A 15,037-nucleotide genomic window follows, 5' to 3' on the forward strand; every position below is an offset into this window, starting at 1 on the left:
GATGATGGGAGTTGTAGTCCCCAAACAGCTGGAGGACCAAGTGGCTCCCTAGGACAGGCCTAGGCAAACTTGGCCCTCCAGATATATTGAGACTACAATTCCCATCATGCCTGACCACTGGTCCTGTTAGCTAGGGGTGATGGGAGTTTTAGTTCCAAAACATCTGGAGGGCCAAGTCTGCCTATGCCTGCCCTAGGATTTCAGACAGGGAGTCTCTCCCAGCCCTACCTGGAGATGTCATTGCGGACTGGACCTTCTTCATGCAAAACAGATGCTCTACCATTCAGCCAGTCAGAGGGCCCTCTGAATGGGTCCTGAGTGCCTCTCCTTTGTAGGACCACCAGGTTGGCAAAGGTTGCTCTAAGTTTTGAAAAGAAACAGCCCACACCTCCACAAGAGGCTACCTTTGAAGGTGACCCGGAAATACAATTAATCCAGAATGCGGCAGCTAGACTGGTGACTGGGACAGCCAAGACCATATAAAACCGGTCTTGAAAGACCCACACTGGCTCCCAGTACGTTTCCAAGCACAATTCAAAGTGTTGGTGCTGACCTTTAAAGCCCTAAACGGCCTCGGTCCAGTATACCTGAAGGAGCGTCTCCACCCCCATTGTTCTGCCCGGACACTGAGGTCCAGCGCTGAGGGTCTTTTGGCGGTTCCCTTGCTGCGAGAAGCCAAGTTACAAGGAACCAGGCAGAGGGCCTTCTTGGTAGTGGCGGCCGCCCTGTGGAACGCCCTCCCACCAGATGTCAAAAGAGAAAAATAACTACCAAACTTTTAGAAGACATCTGAAGGCAGCCCTGTTTAGGGAAGCTTTTAATGTTTAATAGGTTATTGTATTTTAGTGCTTAGTTGGAAGCTGCCCAGAGTGGCTGGGGAAACCCAGCCAGGTGGGGAGGGTATAAATAATAAATTATTATTATTATTATTAAGCTTCCTAATTTCTGCTTGCAGATTGATGCAAGCGTAACTCAAAACACACTTGTGTGCTGACTGCATGGCCATCTCTATTGCACAACTATTGGCATGCAACAAACCGCCACACGGAGCCTCCCAGTTTGGAAGGCACAGAGCAAAAACAGGTAATGCCTTGGGCTCAGGTGTTGCATAGGCCTTGATACAACCAAATGTTAAAAGGGCCTGTGACAGCCATGACCTCCCAAACCTGTAGCTTGAATGTTATTTTGCCAAGAAGCCCCCACTCTAGGCTGCGGCAGGAGAATCCTTCAGTCTAAAGGCTACGGCGATGTAACCTGCAGGCAAATGAATAGATTCAGCTAGATCCAGCCATACACGCCCCCCCCCAAGCAGCTGCATCTTCTAGATCGAGAAGGCCAGTGTTGCAATTCTAGTCAACTGCAGAACAGGCCGTCCTGATAACCTCAACTTCATGGAAGAAGAGAAACAACTTACTAGCCCTGAAGGCTGCAGAGAGCTGCTGGCGCAATACTGGGAGCTAGGAGAACAAACTCAGTAAGTAGAATTTCCAGGGGCAGGAATTCAGCGCCCGGTTTAGGCCTGGGGCAGCTCTTCATAGTCAGAAAGACTCTGCACAAACACTCAGACTTGCGCAAACTGGGTTAAATACAAAGAGAAGGTTTTCCCCACAAAACCCCAGGTTCTCCTAGTGCAGAATATGGACTACTTTCTCTTCCAATACAGTGGTACCTCAGGTTACATACGCTTCAGGTTACAGACTCCACTAACCCAGAAATATTGCTTTGGATTAAGAACTTTGCTTCAGGATGAGAACAGAAATTGGGCTCCGGCAGTGCAGAAGCAGCAGGAGGCCCCATTAGCTAAAGTGGTGCTTCAGGTTAAGAACAGTTTCAGGTTAAGTATGGACCTCTGGAACAAATTAAGTACTTAACCCAAGGTACCAGTGTACTTACATTTTATTTCTTTTTAAAAGCCCTAAGTGGCATTATCTTTTTTTACAAAGCCATCCAAGTTGGTGGCAGTCTTTGCCTCCAGTGGGAGTGAGTTCCACAGTTTAACTATGTGCCACGTGAAGAAGGATCCAGTTTTGTTTCTTAAGAGAGGGCAATAAGATCTGGGCTTGAGAAGGCAGGGGACGCTTCGGGCGTGTGCTCCATCAGGCTGCTAAGTCTACACTTTTCATCTGAAAGCCAGCTGTGTCGGCAAACCCATTTCTGGGGCGGGGGTGTTCTGGAGAAGACACCAAAACCAGGAATGTGCAATGTGCAACATATGAAACAAGGGCTCTTAAGCCTAAGAGTGCCTTGTTGGTTGTCAAAATTGAGCTTACTTCAAGAATGTAAGAAGAGTCTGCTAGATGAGGCCAATGGCCCGTCTAGTCCAGCATCCTGTTCTCACAGCGGCCAATCAGATGGAAAGCTGCAAGTGAGACTCCAGCATAAGAGCAAACCCCCTCCTGTAGTTTCCAGCAACTGGTAGTCCCAGCGATCATAGTTTCTTCCAACCTGGGGCCCCTCCAGATGCTTTGGATTCCAGTTGTCAATGTTCTGAGTGCCACCTCCTGGACCAGGCGCAAGGCATGCCCACTCCTGCAGAGATGCGACAGGCAGCCTCTTCTGGGGGAATGGGCAGTCTTGCATGCTGCACTTCTGCGTCGGGGGTTACTGAACGAGTCAGGCACTGGTCAAGCAGAAGCATCTACACTTGAACCCAGAAGTTGCTGAGCCACACAAAGTGAGGCCAGAACAGGTAATCAGGCAGGGAGGCAGTGGGCCACCTCACCTGCTGTTGTGTACTCTGGGATCACAGAAACATCCTCCACTTGGAACATTTGGGTAGTTCCCTAGTCCATATGAACTGTACTTCAGTTCTACCTGTCATTTTCACAAAGAGACACTAAAGCAATGAACTGTGTAGTTTCACTTAGCAAAAGGAAGTGAGCTGGTCTTTTAATCAATTTTCAGCGGGGCCTGCTTAGGTGTTCCTGGGATGCCTCTGCCTGCCATGTCTCCTCTGAACAAAGAGGCAAAGGAGGATGCTGGGATAGCCCTGTAAAACTTCACTTAAAAGGGGGTCCCCACTGGGGGGGGTGGCTGGGGGGGGGAGGAGGAAGCGAGGAACACCGCCCCTCCTGCAATCTGTGCCCACTTCCGTTTTGAGAAGCAGGTTCCCCTGCCAAGTACACACACATTTACAAATTGCATGGGGCTAATAAAACACAGGATGTGCCACTAAAGTGTTTGCAGCTGGGAGAAACCAGAGACAGACAACAGAAGGTGTCACACACCACAGGGAGAAGACAGGCTAAAAAGGACTAGAGGCGGCCAGGCCAGATATTTTTCACTGAGTCATTTTCGAAAGCTGTGACTCAGCACAAAGTCCCTCTTATCCTTAACAGGAATTTACTGTATGTAGATAAGCAGACAAGTGTCTGGCCTGTTGCACTTTTTTTTAAAAGCATATATGCATTTACAGAAACATATGGAGGACCCAGGGAGGATAGCTCCATGGAAAACCTCGAGATCTGGAGTCCCCTAAGTTCTTGATTTTAATTTTGAGTCAGAATATGAGGCTTACTTACCCTCAACAGATTAATTTCTAAAGTGTTGAAGAGAAGTAGGAAGGGAATAACCTGCCCTCTGAAAAGCCACACACAATCGCCTGGCTTAGAGGTAGACCAGGCCAGATTAACGCATCATTCAGAGATGCAACAGGCACCCTCCCGCTCCAAAGGCAGCATAAATGCCTACAACTGGGAGTAACTAGATGACCCAGGGCTACCTAATGCAGAAAGGTGACAAAATTACTCAGCATGTGGAAAGACCAAAAAGGGGCAACCCTAGAACAGTGACTCAGACAGAGAAGCCAATTCAGACTCTCAAGTCCAGGTAGGAAAAATGAAGAAGAGAGGATACGTACGGTCAAGCCCATTCAAGTAGCGCATCCTAATTTCACAGTGGCCCCACACGGCGCTGACGACCGGATACAGTTTTTTCCCTTTGAGTCCCCGGAAAGCAACCCCCATGTACTGTCCATCCACGATGAAACTCAAGGTCCCATCGTCCATGTCCAGCACCACCAAAAACGAGTCTGGCACGATGAAAGTCTCGTCGGCCTCCAAGAAGGCCGGGTACGTCTTGCTGGGCTGGTTCTTCCCGTCGTGGTACAGCCTGTTCCGCCCGAGGTCCCACCCCCACGACTCGTGGTTGTTCCCGATGAGCGTCGTGTACCCCACCGAGTGCAGGGGGGCATCTGCCGTGGCCACACCGACCACCGCGTGCGTGCCACGCTGCCTCATCGCCCAGGTGATCTGCCAGACGTGGAGACCCCGCGTGTAGCCCACCTTGCCCCGGATGGCGTCCGTGCTCTGGGCCACCGGATGCCGGTGAAATATGAGCTTGTCGTCCTCCTTCACAAAGACGTTGAGCGAGCGGTCGTCGTTGTTCCATGAGTGCAGCAGCTGAATCTCATAGGAGACGGCGGGCATGTCTAGGAGGAGGTCCAAGCGGGCCGGCTTGCAGTAATCCAGCCCCTGGAGCTCGTGTTTCAGGGGCCTGTAGGCCGGGTCCCTCATATCCACAGTCTTTATCCCGCCGGTGACTTTCTGCCCCATCTTTACCGTCTATTAATAGGCACCCAAAGCAGGCTCATCAATCGTGCACGGGTGTCATTCAAGCACTCACAGGTTGCTACGAGAGATCCCGTCAGAATCGCCTAATGGATGGAAAGGAGAAAAACAAGAAGCGGAGAAGAAGAGTTAAACATTGAAAATTCACACATGGGAGGCCGTGCGATGGGAGGCTCCACAGAACCCGTTTGGCTTGCCGGAGGAGATAACGGACGCCGGCACAACACTAGAGGAAAAACAAGCACGGGACAGCCATCCTATGAGAAGGCCTGGCGGGTTCTAGGCCGGCAACTTGAATCACGGTTCCTCAACACAGAAGGCTGGCGAGGTTCCACATTCTGAAAATAAGACTCCGATTGTCATACGGCCTTGTTGCCTGAGGGAAGCCTCGGAGTAGAGTTGCGTGTCGCCTAGCAACCTTAGGGTAGCTTGACCATCACTCTTCCCCCTGCCCCAGACTCCCAAGATTTATTATTTACTTATTTATTACATGGGCCAGTGTGGTGAAGTGGTTAGAGTGTCAGACGAGGACCTGGGAGACTAGAGTTCAAGTTTCCTAGTCAGCCATGAAGCTCGTTTGATGTAATCCTGGGCCAGTCTCTTAGCCGAGCCAACCCTCAGAGAGTTGTTGCGAGGATAAAATGGGAGAGGAAAAACTATGTGCACCACTTTGAGCTCCTTGGAGGAAAGGGTTGATATAAATGAAATATTATTATTAATAATAACAGGGTCTGGAACCATAAAAAGCTTCACTATTTCAAAACCAATGCTTTTAAAGTCCCTAATACCCCCCCCCCCCCAATTTCATCACCATAACATGGACAGAGGCTGATGGGATTACAAACTTCGATGGATCACCTAGAAGGATCCTCGACCACTGGTCTCATTTGTAATATTTTGCAAATGCAGGAAACGTTGGGTGGATATTACAATTATTTCATCCCAGCCAGTAGCCCCTTGGAAGAATTCACAAGCAGCAAAATGGCAAAATTAGCAGGAAAACAAACACACTGGAGTGTTCGTAGTTGCACATTCCATCCGTGCTTGGCAAAAAGAATTCCAAAATGTTAGTGGAAATCCAAGGGAGGGGGGGAAGAGTTTGTGTGGGGAAAAACACGGTAAGATAATCAAAATACACACACCCTGTTTTGCTTCTCCAGAATGATCCGAGTTAGATCAAGACAGATCAGAAGGAAGCCGCTGTATAAGAGTCATGAAACTCTTAAGCGAAGAAGTTCTGATTCCTTTAAGGAAAATGCAGAGGACAGGCACCAAGATATGACCGTCTTGTAGCAGTGGCTCAGGAGAGTCACCCTCACTCACACCCATCCTCAGAGAAGTACCACGAAATCTACATTCCAGTTTGCTTTATAACAAGGGATCTTCTGTAATATGGCAGAGAAGCCGGGTCCACTGTGGGTTGTTTTTTTTAAAAGAGGGGGGTAGGTGGGGGGAGGGGGAGGCAGAAGAGATGGCGAAAACATTTGAAAAAATAATAATAAGGGTGGGAACTCGCTTTCTAAGAAAAAAAATGTTTTAAACATTTCCTGGAATGAGGCAATCTCCCAGAAAGGCTGCCAGGTGCAGTCATAACCGTTACTCATGATCAGGATTTCGCTTGGCATGGAAAAAAAATGGTAGGGAGAGTGAATCAGACCTTGTGTCAAGCGCGCGCGCGCGCACACACGCACACACACACACACACACACACACACACACACACACACACATATATATTATACATATGTTATACATATATATATTATACACACAAACACTTTATAGGCAAACTGGCTTGAAAAAGGTATTTACACCACCAGCAACATAAAGAAAAGGCAAAGCTGATCCTTTGATTATTTTTGAGCCTGAGGGCCACATTAGTTTTTTGGCAACCTTCCGAGGGCCATGTCCCATTGGTGGGAGGAGCCAGAGGCAAAAGTGGGTGGAGCAAGAATGTGGATTCTACCTTTGCACAATAATCTAGTTTAAACACCCCCCAAGACTTCTCCATATACTGTACAGACAAGCAAGAGGCATGATCAGAGCTCAGGCAAAAACAAACAAACTCAAGGACAAGATGTATATCAGTGCCAGAAAGGCAGTGTGGCCCTGGGAGAGAAAAAGACAGCTGGAGGGCCGGATATGGCCCATGGGCCTGAAACAACTCACCCTGGCACGGTGAATAAAACAGGAAAAATACAGCATTACCTATTCCATTTTGCACAAGCCAAAAGCTGGCTCAACAGGCTTCCAGAAGAAGGCCTCAGTTCATCATCATCATCACCCTCTTTTGTCCTCTCCAGAGCTCCGGGAACCAGAAAGCAACATCTGAAGAATGAGATCACGCCAAGACAGGAAGGTGGCCTGCAGCTAATTGGACACCTCCGATGCCTCTTTCTCTCTTGGACAGAGGCGTAACCGCAGAGCAGCTGGGCTGGCAGCAGCTCAGACAGAGCTCTCTAATTAAAGGGGAAACTGAGCACACGCCACCCCCTGCCAAAAGAAGCCAGGTCTGGGCACAGTTCGGCCAAAAGGGGAAGCAATGCAGACGTGCGCTCCAAGGAGGCGCTCTTGCGCACTTCTGAGGATGACAAGTCTTACGCAGACAACCAGGTGCGTGTTTTAGCAACACACAAGGTCACAAATCGTTCCTCGTCTAGGGATCATTCGATATTGCTTTTATTTCAGCTGCCAGTCGCTTGTTGTACAACAAGGTGTCCAAGAGACTAGCAACGTATTTTAAACGGTGCGCTTAATTTAGGAGTAGCTGACAAAAACTCGTGTAAAAACAACACAATGCATAAAGAAGGGCTGCAACTTAGTGGTAGTGTATCAGAGGTCCCAGGTTTGATCCTCAGCATCTCCAGGTAGTGCTGGGAGAGGCCCCTGTTTGAAACACTGGAGAGCTGCTGCCAGCCAGTGTTGACAATACTGAGCTGGTGGACCAGCGGTCTGATAAGGCAGCTTCCTATGACACTACACAACCACACCTGCATCACAGCATTACAAAGGTTTGGCAGCACACTATGTACCTGGTTGCGAAAAGATGTTCACCCAGTTGAACCTCACAGGGAAGAGAGTTTCACACATGGGGGACACCACCAAGAAGGCCTGGTCCCTTGTCATCCTCCCCTACGGATGCACTTTGGGAGAGGGATTTCTGTTCCAGCAGTGCTTGATTTTGAGGTTGGCTGCTTACAGGGCCCAGTGTATTGCTAAATTCTCTTTTCAGGATCTTTGGAGGGTGAGAGAGACAGAGAGGGCCTCTCCAAGACATCTCTCCTGCAAGCAGCCATTACTCATTCTTGATTCAGAAGAGTCTGGCAAGACGAAGGGGAGAAGCATGATCTCTCCCCTCCCCGACACTGCCAACCCAGGAACGGAAGCAGCTCCACCGAGCTGGTTTTGGTGGTTAAGCCTGGCTGAGATGCTTCCTTTGAAAGCAAAAAAAACCCCCCAAACCCCACCCCCACAACAACAACAACAAAACTCTCCAACACACCCTGAACTAAATTCCTCGGTGACAGAGAAGCTCACAGAGTCAGCCACAGAAATCAGCAACCTGATCGCTACTAGGTGTGCTGCAACTGAGGAACAATTTAAATCTTTCTTTAAAAACAAGAAACACAGTCAGACTGACAAGGCTGTCCATTGCACCTCTGCACGAATTGCTGTTCCTGGATATTGCACATCTTTCCAATCAGCATTCGCTGATGGTGCGACGGCAAATTCCATCCCCATAGCTCCGCACTGGGTCAACTGCAACCAATACCGTACATAAAGCTACCTGTGGAGAGGTGGCTGCCTGTTGCCCCTCAGTATGAGTCACTGCTCTTGCCTCTTACAGAGGCACGGTTTTACTTTTTGTCGCATGGGGCACCCACAATTTCGGTCAAAGCCCTTCTGCGACTATCAAAGGTAGTGGTGCTGCAGTATATCCTGTTATACTCTTGGGGGTCAGGAACACCCCACAAGAATAAAAGGAAGATCCAGGGTGGATGAGCCAGGCAGAAGTTTCAATTCAGGTTATTTTTATGGGGTCCCCATCTGGGGTCGCCAGCCCATCGCCTGTGGAGGCTTCGAGGGGTGCCTAAGGAAAAGTGGGGCCTTAGTTTGACTTTTAGTCTTTCCCCCAGAATTCCTTTGTTGAAATGAGAGCTTTTGGGGACAGTTCCGGGAATCTTATGAAGCGGATTAAGCAACGCTTGTCCAAACAGCAGACAAAAACCCTGCCCAGGCTAAGCCAGGAAACTTCAAAAAGGAAAGTCCCCTTCCAAATACAAACTTTAACAGCCAAGATTTTTTTTGCAGGGTGGGTGGGCAGGGAGAGGAGCGATTGCGAGATTTGTTTGGCAAGGGGCAGTAGTCCTCATGGATCACTTCAAAGATTTCCAAACCTTGTAGCTCAGTTGGTTACAGCACGGCGCTGATAACACCAAAGTTGCAAGTTTGATCTCCGTATGGGACAGCTGCATATCCCTGCATTGCAGAGGGTTGGACTAGATGATGCTCAGGGACCCATGGCACCTGGGGAATTTCAAAAACTGCCCACCAGGTGATGCTGGTGGGGATTGACCCTGGGACCTTCTGCATGCAAAGCAGATGCTCTACCATTAAGCTACAGCCCTTCTCTTATGATATAGGAGCATAGAAGCTGCCTTAATACCAAGTATTAATAGCTCAGTTTTGTCTGCACTGACTGGCAGGTGTACAATACCTTTTTTTTTTAAAAAAAAAAAAGGTGCAATGACAGAAGGGGACACAGCCATCCTGGGTGAGGCCTCACAACAGGTTCACATAACAGTGTCGTGTTATTTTCAATCCTGAACATGGAATTTGCTATGATTATTCTAGGAGAAGCCAGGAAGCAAGACTCAACCCAAAGCAATGTGTCAGGGAACTTCCATCAGCTCAGAGGCGAGAGGTGGAAGGGCAGTTGTGGTACAGAGAGCCTCTGAAAATCTTGCGAAGCAGTTCTTCCTCTGGCAAGGAGGGAAGCCCTGCCTCCAGTGGGGAAGGGGCGCAGGGATCAGAAGATGCTAGGGAGAGCCTCAACACCGAGCCTGAGGAAAGCAGAGGGGAGGCAAGTCCCCCTTTGCCAGCGCCCACTCTGCGCAGTAGGTTTGGGCACAGAGAGGGGAGGAGAAGGACGGGGGTCACACGACTGTTATGCTGGGGCAGGTATAAGGACCACCCACTCCCAGATTCTGCTAGCGACTGAGCAGACTTGCGACGCTCTGCAATGTAAATAGTTTGTACAGACAATAAAGCCTGGAAAAGACAGGTTGGAGTTTTGCCTGTTTGCTCTCGAGCAACCATACCAGCACCTGACACAGTGGAATGGGTCGCCAACTGCAATTAAAAGGGCACCCCTTCAGGAATAGCTGCTTGAAAAATCCCAAATCATCCAGCATTCTAGTCCCTGGCGAGGACAAGCCTTGACAGCTGCTTAAATTTGATTTCAAGCTATCCAGCATTCTAGTCCCTGGTGAGGAAACGTCTTGTACCTTGCATCAAAATCAGCTTTGCAAAATCACAATTGTTTCTTTGCAGGCCACGAGTGGGGGGAGGGAATGAACATAAGCACAACTTTGGGTATGTTGTACATCACACAAAGTGACACCCCCATCCCCAAAGTTGGTAGGAAAAAAATCATCCCCCCCACCCCCCCTCTCTCTCTCACATGCACATTCTCCAAAGCAGACTTGGGTTGGGGAACCACTCACCACGGAAGTCAGAACATAATGCCACCGCAATCAGAAATTGTGCCTATACGGCTATGCTTCACAGATTAACTGCAAAACATCCCAAAATCTAGAGCTTTCAGCCCCTTTAGCAAAGCAGCAACAAATCCGCAAGAACCACCATCTTCCTGTTTAAGGCAGCAAATGCCCGATTAAGTAAGAAGCTGGCGACTTCTGGCCCTCTGGAGCCGGGCAGCGAGAGCGAAAGGGAAACAGCGAGCCGACCTTTTTGAAAACACTATAAAAGCTGTGTGGAAAAACCCTTCTACGCTCTAGCAACACAGGAAACAGAAGCAGGCAACACATCTTCCAAGCCCTGCAGACACAGGCCAAGGTGAAAGATGGCTCTTTTGACACGGATCCGTCCGGAGAGAAAACAGAGCTGTTCTTCCCACCCACACCCATCCTCGGCAAGGCTGATGGCAGAGGTAGCAGTCCACTGACCTAGCCAGTAAACAGGGAAGGCAAGATTCTGGCCGTCCTCCTCTGCTAAGAACTTTTTTTAAAAAAGGAGGTCGGGAAAGATCGCCCTGGGGATGTTACATAACTTGTGTTCTTTGACCAGCGTTTTCCCCTAAGCTTCTGGCAGCGGCGAAGCGCCGCTCTCTCCGAATTGGAAGTGGAAAGGCCAGCTCACACGATACCCGGGAAATTGTGTGCGCTGCAAAGAAAGTGCAAAGCACTTACAGCCAGGTTTTAAGGCACTATCGGGTCCTTTCTTCCCGTTTGCTGCAGAACAGGGACTCACAAAGAGCTGCAATGGGCAGCCTCCCCCTTGATTGATTTACTCTAAGTAGTCTGTGGGTTGCCTCCAGCTAAGTCATGCTGCCGGAATAGCTAATTATCTCCAGTGCATCTACTCTGCAGCTATTTGCAACAAAACAAGTTCAGAAAACAGGGACCTGTACAGAGATGCAATGGGCAGCCTCCCCCTTTATGAATTTACTATTTGCAGCCCATGGGTTGCATTCAGAGTAGGCACACTGAAATTAATGGACTACTCATGAGTAGGGCAAGCACTGGATTCAACCCTACAGACCAGAACTGCTGAACAGAAGTCTGCAGGGAGCGTGTGTGCAAGACGAAGGAAGTGTGAAGCACCAAGCCAGGATGTGGGCATTTATTCCAATTTGCAGCAAATTTGGCCCAGAGAACAGGGACTCACACAGCGGTACAATGGGCGGCCTCCCCTTGTATTATTTCCCAAGGCTTCTGCTCTCTGACTAAGCTCAATTTACCCAGTAGCTGTGGCTACTGTGGCACATGCCAGGGTTATGCCAACACATTATGTAAGGGTGGGTGAGCATGGGTGGGGCTGAACTCTGCCGGGTTTGTAGCCAATTTGCTACTGCCAGTGGCTAATTTAGGACTCCTTAATTACACACATCCATCACAGGCAATCCCTTAAAATTATGCATATCTGGGTAATCAGATGCACATGTATATTAGGGAGTTTGTGGGTGGAGGGCATGTTCTCCTGGGAGGCAGCATCAACAGCCAAACAAAGAGTCAGAAAGCAGTGGGAGGAAGAGAATTGCACACCTTGTTTGGACTATTTGCTTCTTTACAGATTAAGAACTGGACAGAAAGAAAGCGTTTCTTGAGCATCTTTAGGCAAGACACAATCCAGGTGTGCTGATCCCTTAGGACCATACCAAAGTCACAATTTTATCCCCACCCTATAGTATTTCTACTTTCTTGGCTTTTTTTAACGAGGTAAGTTACTAGTCCTCATGGAGGTAAGCTTGAAAGTGCTGCTGAAACTCAGCGCCCAGAAGGGTTGCTAAAGAGAAGGCTGGCCAAGGTTCCTGTGCCCTGTGTAGCTCATTCTGAGAACACAAGAAAGGCCTTAAAGAGATCAGGCCAAAGGTTCACTTAGCCATCAAAGTGTAAAAAGAGGCTGGATCAGGCCAATGGGCTATCTTGTATGGCATCCTGTTCTCACAGTGGCCAACCGGATGCCTCAAATGGGAGGACACAAGCGAAACTGATTCCAACTGGAGGCCTTATCCTTCAATAGCCTATGACTACTAGCATATACCAGAATTGTGCAAATTCACCCCTCCCTCCGGCCTCGAGATAAAACTGTTATGCAACTGGAATTTGCAAGATTAATACATATATAGGCTGCAGAATGTGTGTGTGTGTGTGTGGAGAATTTCAAGCTGTGTTCCCAGTACCCATTACTGATCATTTAACCCAGTGTCTCCCAAACTTGGGTCTCCAGCTGTTTTGGGACTACAACTCCCACCATCCCTAGCTAAGAGGAAAGGGATGATGGGAATTGTAGTCCAAAAACAGCTGGAGACTCAAGCTTGGGAAACTGTGGGTTGGGGCAGAAGTGGATTTAGAGCAGTGCAATTGGTTCCCCCGCACTGGCGCTAAGCCGTGGGGGGTGCTGCAGGGCATCGCCACTATGGCGTAGCGCATGTGCAGAATGGAAAGCGAGAAGCAGGGGGCACTGCATTTTGGCCTTGCACAGGGCACTGCTGAAATATGAAAGGCCAAATCCCACTACCGGTGGGTTAGGGCTGTAGCTTGGTGGTAGGACACCTGCCTTGCATGCAGAAGGTCACAGGTTCCACCCCTACCCCCCCCCGCACTTCCAGACAAGGCTGGGAATGTCCCCCCCCCCCCCCCGCACAAAACTCCAGAGAGCAGCTGCCAGCCAGTGTGGACAGCGCTGAGCCAGACAGGCCAATGACCCGACTCTTCCTGAGACAGGTGAGATCCAGCCTGGACCCTTTTGCATCGGAGGCAAGCCGTCAGCTATCGGATCTCATGGGAAGAAACCCCAAAACCACCCACGGTCAGTATCGTCCTCACCCTGCCCTTTCCAGGAAGCTGATAAGACTGTCCACCGAAAGTGGCCACTGCAGGCCTCGGTTTCCCCATTGGCATCACTCCCCTTGCTTGCATAAGAGAGGCAGCAGCAGCAGCAGGCAAGCAACGATCACCGGCGTTGCCAAACAGGCTTGTGGGCGTCACACTCACAGCCACGGGTTTAAGCGCAGAGGGAACTTAATAGTACGCTCTGAGGTGCAGAGCTGGCTAAGTGCATTTGGGGAATGTCATTCGTATCTGCCTTCTCACACCAGACTGGAGACGCAGCCAAACAAACAACCGGTTTGCAGAACCAACTTGGCCACACAACTTTGGCACTGTGGTTGGAGTTTGCCCGGAAAATGTTTTGGCGCTGCAGCATCGGAGCCTGCTAGGACACTGTGGTTACATATGCACAGTAACGATAAACCAGGCTTTCTGGCTACTTGTTAAAGTCTTGTGACACCTTAAAACCAAATAATACATTCAGGGGGAAGGGAAGTGGGGTGACTCTGGGGAACTAAATCAGTCTAAATCTGTATAAGGCTGCTCCCAATGTTATTTATGGCGCGAGTTTTCATGGGCTTCTTTGGATGTATTCACTTGCCTAACATGCAAAAGGTCCTGAGTTCAAATCCTGGCATCTTCCCTGCCTGAAACCTTAAGAGCTGCTGCCAGTTGGTGTAGACAATACTGAGCTAGAGGGTCTGTTTCAGACAGAAAAGGACAGGGTTGATTTAGGGGAGTTCTGAGCTAGGTGAAAAAAGTTCAGATGGACTTTCTTCCTTGAACAAGGAAGTGACCAAGTCCCATTTCTGATTTTATCTTGCCAAACTCTTTTCTGTATTATTATTATTATTATTATTATTATTATTATTATTATTAAAGTAAAACATACCCATGGGGGGGAGGGGAGATGGCAAGGAGAAACTAATACAAGTTCTGGAAAGGTTTGGGGCCAGAATTTGTGCCTTAGCAACACCCAAAGCATTGACATGGAATACCAGAAGCTGGGTGGAAGGCACACACATGAACAACATGACCCCCCAAACTGCAAAGTTTTCTAGCTTAAAGCAAAAACGTGACCATTGTTAAAAGTTTAAAAAAGGAGGAGACAGTGTGGTGCAGCGGTTAGAGTGCTGGACAAAACACCTGGGAGACCGGGGTTCGAATTCCCTCTTGGCTATGAAGCTCAGTGAGTGACTTTGGGCCACTGTCTCTCACCCCAACCTACCTCACAAGGTTGTGGGAATGAAATGAGAAGTGGGGAGAACCAGGTACTCCACTTTAGGTTCTTTGGAGGAAAAGGCAGGATTATATAAATGCAAATAAATACATAAAGTGTCTAGGATTTCAGGGTTCTGGGAAAAGGCTGGGAAACTCCCCACAGCTGCTGGAAAAAAAATAATGCCATCTTAAAAGTGCCATCCAAACCCACAAAGTCTTTTGTTGTTGTTTTTATACAATAAGGAAGTGGCATTGTTAAGTAAGGTTGCAGCCCTGCCCTGACCAGTCCGGTCACATTTTTTAAAAAAATTCTGTGCAACACCTGGATGAGGAAAGGAGGGGAGGGGCGAAGGTGAAGCAGGGGGGAGGGAATGCTTCTGTCACCTGCAGGGCATCAGTCTAGAAAGGCAGGAAGCTAGAGAATAAACAAACACCCATTTGTAAAGAGCTTTTGTTAACACAGGATTTAAAATGCTAGCGGGATAATGCATTGTTTAAAGGAAGGCTGTGCATACACCCTACATCTCTAAAGCATATGACTTGCCCCAAGGAATTCTGGGAAGTGTAGTTTAAGAATGCTGGGAAGTGCCGCACTGCTAGGGATAAAACTACAGCTCCCAGGACTCTTGGGGAGGAAGCCATGTGATTTAAGTGCTTGAAGTATACACAGCATAG

At 48.9% G+C, this 15,037-nt stretch overlaps 1 protein-coding gene and 1 long non-coding RNA gene across 3 annotated transcripts in view; one reads left to right on the forward strand and one right to left on the reverse strand.

The window, feature by feature from the left end:
* Positions 1-15,037, reverse strand: part of SPSB1 (splA/ryanodine receptor domain and SOCS box containing 1) — a 36,581-nt gene that overhangs the window by 4,818 nt on the left and 16,726 nt on the right. For both annotated transcript variants that reach the window (XM_083513284.1, XM_083513285.1), the window contains exon 2: positions 3,860-4,654. In XM_083513284.1, the coding sequence (XP_083369410.1) occupies positions 3,860-4,553 (694 nt within the window). In that variant the 5' untranslated portion in view covers positions 4,554-4,654. The remainder of the gene's footprint in view (positions 1-3,859; positions 4,655-15,037) is intronic.
* Positions 4,648-5,971, forward strand: LOC310711498. The gene is made up of 2 exons (XR_014528504.1): positions 4,648-5,634; positions 5,729-5,971. It is a non-coding gene; the product is annotated as an uncharacterized lncRNA (long non-coding RNA).

The sequence above is a fragment of the Podarcis liolepis genome, assembly GCF_965112155.1.
Source record: "Podarcis liolepis genome assembly, chromosome: 7".
Classification (NCBI taxonomy): Eukaryota; Metazoa; Chordata; class Lepidosauria; order Squamata; family Lacertidae; genus Podarcis; species Podarcis liolepis.